General features: G+C 44.2%; 2 protein-coding genes across 2 annotated transcripts; one reads left to right on the plus strand and one right to left on the minus strand.

Annotated features, from left to right (window-relative positions):
- Positions 1-3,936: 3,936 nt before the first annotated feature.
- Positions 3,937-4,180, plus strand: PHALS_11029 (uncharacterized protein; the record flags this gene model as incomplete). Its single annotated transcript, XM_024726553.1, has 2 exons — positions 3,937-3,992; positions 4,060-4,180. 2 exons carry the CDS (start codon positions 3,937-3,939, stop codon positions 4,178-4,180), a joined length of 177 nt encoding a protein of 58 aa, XP_024577219.1.
- A 2,096-nt stretch (positions 4,181-6,276) lies between these two features.
- On the minus strand, positions 6,277-6,577 carry PHALS_11030 (uncharacterized protein; the record flags this gene model as incomplete). The annotated part of the gene is made up of 2 exons (XM_024726554.1): positions 6,277-6,406; positions 6,483-6,577. 2 exons carry the CDS (start codon positions 6,575-6,577, stop codon positions 6,277-6,279), a joined length of 225 nt encoding a protein of 74 aa, XP_024577220.1.
- Between the last annotated feature and the right edge of the window lie 955 nt (positions 6,578-7,532).

Genomic DNA, 7,532 nt, shown 5'->3' on the forward strand with positions numbered 1-7,532 from the left:
TTAGACACCGTGGACGCTTTTGATCAGATGGATCAGGACGCCCCGCGCTTCTCGGTAATAGCCAGGAAAGAAGAAGGTCCATGAGCTGAGTTCAAGCAGTGGCCCTGAGCTCTTGCGGTCACAGACACAGAGCTCGCGGGAGCGTTTGGTGTTGACCCATACGTCGCAGGGAGGCAATCCGAAGGCAGTCGACGGCGTGCCTTGAGTTTGGCAATCTCAAATCGGAGGTGTCGCTCCATACGCACGTTCACTTCCTTGTGGCTCAACTGTAAGGAGGCGGCTTTGCCGCAGATAAAAATAAATAAAGTCAGTTTTGCATTCAAACAGAAGAGTTAATAAGCCTTGGGTTTAGGCAATAATTACTCTTGGAGCTAGCGGATTGCGACCTGCTAAACTCGTACTTATTGTAAGTACACAACGAATGGTCGGTGACCTAATTTCTGGTTCTTTGAAGCGCAAAGCTACGGCAGCCCCGCTGTAGGTGACGAGACCGGCGTGTCTCTGTCTTTCGAAGTTGGCGGTGTGAGCGAGTCACTTCTACTGGATACTTTCTATAAAAGTTGAAGTTCAAGATTTTCGAAGTTTAAGCTCCGTACACCCAAGATCTTGTTAATATGAAGCTGAGGTCAACCTCACAGCACTCTTGATTTATAAATCAGAAACCTAAAATTTAATCAGTACAACTTCTAGGAGCTCTTGGGTGCTCCGCGTGTAGCTTAGAACCATTACACCATTTGTAAATTTACCTTAAGGTGTTAAGTCGTTCTTCATCGCTCCAAGTCCAGACCGTCCTACGTCGGGAATCGCTTCCTCGTCGCACAAGTGTATGTGTTGTGTTTGAGGGACTGTTTTTAAACATGTGAGCAGTGTCCTTTGATATTGACCGAGTGGCTGTCGCATTTTGTGAACACGGTGCTTTAGAGGTACGGACATATCCATGATGAAATCTCAAAAATATACTTCATAAGGATAGCTTCCTTAAATCAACGAGAGCCTAAGCTTAAGGCAAGGGTATGACAGGCACCACCTAGAACTACCCGCAGAGCGTGAAATACGATTGCTGCTTCGCGTCATATCTTGAAGTACTGGTTCACTTCCATTTTACCATTTGATGTAAGCTAAACTTTTCTGATTATAAAACCGTTTCCCAATTCATAACGACCTTACACCCTCTTACTCAGTAAAACGTCTTGCTTCGAAGCTGATGCAGCGTAATGCCCAAAGCAATTATTCACATTATCCGAGGTGGATTAGTGACCCAAGAGAGAACCACTAGGAATGCAATACGAGGCAGCCATTTCTTGCATCTAATCATTCCATGACTTTTGGCGGTTCAGCCACACTTTCCGTGCGATGAGATCATATCACAAATCCAGATTCAGGTGTCTTACGCTGTCAAAGCTCTCGAGCTTTACGCAAAGCATGAAATTTCCTTCGACACTTTTACGAGTGCTCCTATCGCACGATGCAGTTATTGCGTGTGTTTATTATCTTCGACAGTCGCACGTCGTACTTAATCGCTCGACGCTTCTGGATCAATCGAGACTTCCAGGGCTTAACAAAGGAGGCTGAGACTTCGAAGCCAAAAGGAAGAAAAAATGTGTATTTACGCCATGTCCAAATGTTGTCGTAGCTACGTTGCCGAATCATATCTTTAAGTTTTCTTTTGAAATTATTTGCCGTAATCATGCACGTTTAAATAACCAAGAAAAGCACTTGGGGGGTGTGAGATCTGGCTAGGAATACCACAATGAGTTTAAATACTGGATGCACCAAAAGTTTATTTGGAAATGGGCAAGATCGCAATTTAGTGCATAATGCCGCCACCGGCTTAATCTGCATCCGGATATTAGGCATGTAAAGTAGATGTACAGTTGCAACATCTTTGAGCACAAGAATACTGAGCTGTGAGTCGCACTTCTCAGAGGATTCTAGAAAGCTGAGTCTTGTCAATCTTGATCTCGAAAAGGTAGAGTAAGACCCATTTTTTCTTCAGTAAACTAATCTACGCAAACTGTGAATTGACGTTTCCCCACGAAAGGTGGTGGTGCAATTTGCACCAGAGCTTGACTCTTTGTACCTCTCCGTCGACCGAGAAGGAGATACGCATGTGTGCAAATATACGATACATACGAAGATGTAACATGTAACGGGGATCCACGTACCCTTGTATGAAATGGCGGATCGCACAATTTTGTGCGACCTTACACGAGTTGGTGTAAATACACATTCACCGTAGCAAGAAGCCACCACGTAACAGGATTGCCAGTTGTAATGCATATAAATTAGGTTTTGCTATACTAGTTAGGTATTACTACATTAGTTAGGAAAACCTAGGATTTTAGATATTGGTGGTTCTGCCGCAACAAAGACAAATAAATACAGTTTCACTTTTGATCAGAAGTGTTTGTTAAGTATTTTTGTACTTGGAGGTAGTGGCTACACTCGTTTTGGTTCTTGGAAAGAACGAAAGGTCGACGACCTTAGCTTAGCTTCCTCTAAGTGCAGCCTCGCTGCACTTGGTAGCATTCGTAGTCAATCTACGCCTGAGTCGTTACGACAGATCCTTTGTAAAGATGGAAGAATACTCCTATTCGCCCCAGGGTATCAGAACGGGCTTAATAAGCTGATATCCCTGCAGGGCCATGAGGGCGTGTATAAACTCGTCCGCAAAGGTCTGAGGACATAAACGCGCTCTTAGAGGCGTTTTCAAGTTATGAAACTGCTCTATAAGAGCACTTACAGCAGAAGCTGTCAGCGTCGACTACGTCTATGACGCCGCCTTCGACGACGGATAATTTCCCAGGCTGCGCATGGCGAGCGTTAAGACCTTCGAGGGTAAGGATGAAAAAGTTAATCCTGCTATAGATAAGAGATGTCGAGATTGCTATGGCATCCGCCATGCTTTAAAACGAGCAAAAGCGCGTGGCGCAAGCTATCTCCAAGCTCGAAGGCCGAGCGCAAGAATGGGCACAAACGTGCGGTGCTTTGGTTGAAGCTGCGTTCCGCTCCTAGAAGGACCGGAAGCGTCAGTTTCTGTGAGTGTTCTTGCCGCCTAATCAGGGGTATAGCGTGGGATCCCGTTTCCTTGCTGCTCGACAGGGCAAGAAGGAATTAGTGGACTCTGTCCAAGAGAAAAGAATACTCATTGCCGGGATGGCAGCAGATCCTCTCCCCGAGGCGGTCGCAGTGACTGACTTAATGGAAGGCCTCCGCACTGGCGTAGCCAGAATGGAAGTCTCCCGTGTATATTCGCCTTCTTTTGAAGAGGCGGTGAGCATGACATTGAATGCCGGATTCAATTTCAACTCAGCCCGATTTTGTTTGAATACACACCCTGAGAGCTCGTCGAGTGGGCCTGGGCCACTGCATCTCAGCTATTCTGTGAAGGAGGAGGGTGAGCTCCGAGCTACTGAGTAGCGTGTAAACACCTGGTACTGTTTTGTTTGTGGAGACACCCGTAACCATCGGACTGGTTGTCCCCTGCGCAAAAAGCGTAAAGATTCGTCGAACCGACGTTCCGCTTCTAACCTGCCTGGTTTGTCGCGGGGAAACGAGAAAACCCATTCAGTCGCGGGGCGATTTACTCAAAAAGAACTGAGGTCTGTTGTGCCCCAAAGAGGTAGAGGGCAGCAGGGCCCAGCCCCGAAAAGCTTCGCGCTCTTGATCACCGAACGTGTGTGCAAAGCGGGCTTGCTGGTCGTAAAAGCGACCGTGAAGGGCTTTGATACGCCATGGAAATCCTTATCGATTCTGGCGCAACGGACAATCATGCTTGACGCTCCACTCAACGTGCGCAAAGACGTCGGAGACTCCTGTTTACCAGATTGAGTGTCTTACGATACGATCACGATGCGATGGCTGAAGGCAAAGACATTCAGACGGAAGAGTAAAAAAATTGTTGAAAAGATCCGCATCATCCATGAGATCTAAGCTATGAGTGCTGAATGCTGGCGAGGTGTCAAAGTAAATCTCCCTCAATTGGCACGCTGGTTGATATTTACGTGTTGTTTTGCCTGTCCTACAACCTATTAATTTGATTCGACTTTAAGGATGTAGGTGTTCGGCTTGCTCGCCGTTCAGTGCGTTATTATGCGTAGCTCAAAGCACGACGGAGGATATCGAGGAGCAGAAACTCATCACCCCGAATTCAACAGTCCTACGCATCTCTTCCATGTGACTGCTCTTACAGTTCTGTTTCAGCCTTACACTTAGAACAAGACGAGGATAGTAGTGCAAACATTGCGCTGGGCGATGTTGTCTTATTTTACGAGAAGATAACGACCGACTGCGTGCGGAGTCAAAAGCGTCGACATCACCAAAGCACTTTCCCAAAATTCCCGAAATAAGAGGGTTCATTCGAATTCATCAGACACAGGTTATACTTTTGACGTATCCGCTGATCCACTAGCATGTTCATCAAGCAGCGTGAAGGAGGGCGTCTCTCCTGTGGCTGGCTATAACAAGCTATATCGGTTATTGCGACACGTCGACTCTCTCCTAGAATTCTAAAGTATGTCCGATACTGAGATCAGCCATGTTTCGGGCGCTCCCTCTAAAATTTGCTGAGGCTTTGATTTGAAGCGATCAATATAATGAAAGCCGGCAGAAATATTGGCGAATACTCTTGTTAGGGTATAATTCAGCTCTATTGTCACATAAAAGCGGTATTGCTGGCAGCAAGGGGTAAAATATGCTTCGAAGATTCAGTGATGCCATAATACCGTAATCGAAGGCGGCTTTTGCAAGAACAGAATGTAAAGATCATATAAATGAACTGTCAACAACGTGTCAAAGTATGCGGCAAGAGTTCAATCCGTCAGTACAGTTTTTACCCGCACACATAATTGCTTAATTACTTGTAGATGCTGAAGCACTCGTTCAATGCGCCTACCAGGCATTTGACTTTCGTATTTGAGGTGAACAGGAGTAATAGATTAGTTTGTACTTGCGGTCATCAACATTAGGTAACACCACACATCGAGTATCAGGTGGGTCAGTGCTATGATACAGCAGGTCTTGAGATTAGTTATAACGGTGCAAACGGGTAACAAAACGTTTTAAGGGTAATGGTGACACAACAAATGTTGCGTTTGACTCATAGGCTGTACGGCTCGCTTCATCACTGAGTAATATCGCCATAGTGACATGCGACATCTCATATTTCGGCACGAAAGAGCAACGGGGTAGATAAATACAAATTTTTACTCGTTTTCTTACTTCGCGCAGGCGATCGAAATTAAAGAAACTACAGTCAATACTCCAAATGACATATAATGTACGACGAAAAGCGCTGCTTTGTATTGTCTCAAAAGGTCTTGAACTTAAGCTTTTTTGCCAATTTCTTAGATTAGAGCTTCTTCATGAGAAAAAAAGCAAATTATGCTCAGCATTCACCTGCATTTGAGGTAAGCACCTGGTCAAGACGAAGAAATGGCGAGCTGTGTCGAATCTTTGTTTAATGCGAAGTCACAAATATAAGAAACATTGTGAATAAATGCATCCTTGATATTTGAAAGGCACCAGGAACAAACCCATAATAAGAAGCTCTCCTTATTTTTCTAAAAACTTGTCAGCCGATACATAATTTGTTTTTTCAAGCTATCATTTATCATACAGTAGTTTATGTGAAAATTTCCGACATAATGCTCAAATCGATTTTAAAAAAACCATTGACTATAAAATGTTTAAAGCAAATTGTTCTCCTTATATTTAGATATTGCGGTTGAGCACGAGAAGGGATTCGTGCCAATCAGATTTGAGTCTAGGTTGGAAGCAGGACGTAAACAAACTGTAAATCAGAATAAAATAGATACGATCTATCTGCAGAAAAGAGTATTCGAACTTTATCGATGTTCATTATTTTGAGCGAAGCATATCAAGCAGGGATGTTCTTAACAAGTGGTTCTGGTCATCACTACCCTACCACTGTGTATACATTGCCATGGTGTGATGTCGGAATGACCATGGATTTGACCGAGTGGTAAACAGAGCAACAGCACAGCAATCTTCAAGCAAGGATGTCGCGCTCAGTAATGAAATCCTATGCATCATCCGTTTACCAACATAAAAGTATGTCCTCCCCCGACACTAATGTTGCGAATCGTTAGACTTTCTTGTCAGGTATATCGCATGTTGATTAGGTTTTGATGAGCGAGTGGAAATGAAGAGTATATGGCGTACGGTCAAGAGTTCGTAGCCCTGATAGCTAGGTTGGCGACTGACCCCGTTTCAAATAAAACTATGTTCATAGGGATGTATTCGCGTGGGTACGGCTCACAACAAGTGCTTCACCAATACTTGACCTCTAGGAAATGCGATGAACACCATTCTTAATTCGGCACTCAGCTTTAAGTCCATAGAAATGATAAAAAGTGAGCTATTTAGCGTGCCAGATGCCACAAATCTAGCCAATCGAGAATGACGAGAAAGATCGTTCTCTCGGCTGCTATAAGATTGCTTTGGTTTCTGCAAGTACTTACCTTTGACCATCACGGTTTGCCAGTGGCGATGGCTTAGGGTCAACATCCGCGTTTTTCAGCAAACTGTAGCCAACTTCGGTTAGAATGCTCGGCATCAAATCAAGTTTGTCCACTGCTGGTTTGGCGGAATGCACTCATGGCGTGGTAGTGGATATCTCCCAAGCACTTGCCCGATTAAGAAATTGTACTAGAGGGAATTTACCACTTCTTTAGGTTACGCTGAAATTTATTGTACGCGACTCTTTATACCTTACCCCATTCTAAAATAAATGATTCCGGTAGTCCTGGTGTATTTCTTACACCACTACAGCATTCTTCCGGTGATTTTTTTGGTGAAGGGGGATCGTCGGTACGATTCGATTCGCTTATTCGCTGGTGTCAGTACTAGTAAACTAGCTGATTTGATTTCGTTGATATTAGGACATCATACACAACGCTATGGCTTAAAGCCATGATGTGAAAGGAAGATGCCAGTAACCATCGCAATTCTCATGATTTTGTAGATGGTGTAACGATTTTACTAAACGCAGTAAAAATCTTTCTACGCATGCAGTGTCTACGGTTTGCTATACTAACTTAGGGCACCGCTTCGGTGAAAAGCTTACAGTCGTAGTAAGAAAAAGATTAACATTTACTTTCAATATCCCAATAAAAATGCAATCACATCCTGTGTTTTCATAGGCTTTATATACCCGTACCAAGATACCGGTCTGACGAGCAATCCGGGTGTGTAGTGATCTGTTAAAGACGAGACACCCAACCATTTTCCCTCGATGAGCTATTTACTGATCTAGGGTAGCGATACGGCTTCTTAGTGGATGGGTGGCCTCAAGTCACTTCGTACAATGGGATAGTATAAAGTGCATCCGGGAATTTACTCTTGTCAGATTTGACCGCACGCCGATACTCTCGAGAGAATTTTGACGTGCCACTATGAAAAAGCTTATGAGAGTCAGCTAGAAAGGTATCGCTATTCAACAAGACTGCTCTGCTGAGAAGATGAAGTGAGCAGTAGAAGGCAAGTTTGGAAGTAAATGTATTTAGGTCCTT

Source organism: Plasmopara halstedii (genome assembly GCF_900000015.1).
Source record: "Plasmopara halstedii genome assembly, contig: Scaffold_525, whole genome shotgun sequence".
Lineage (NCBI taxonomy): Eukaryota > Oomycota > Peronosporomycetes > Peronosporales > Peronosporaceae > Plasmopara > Plasmopara halstedii.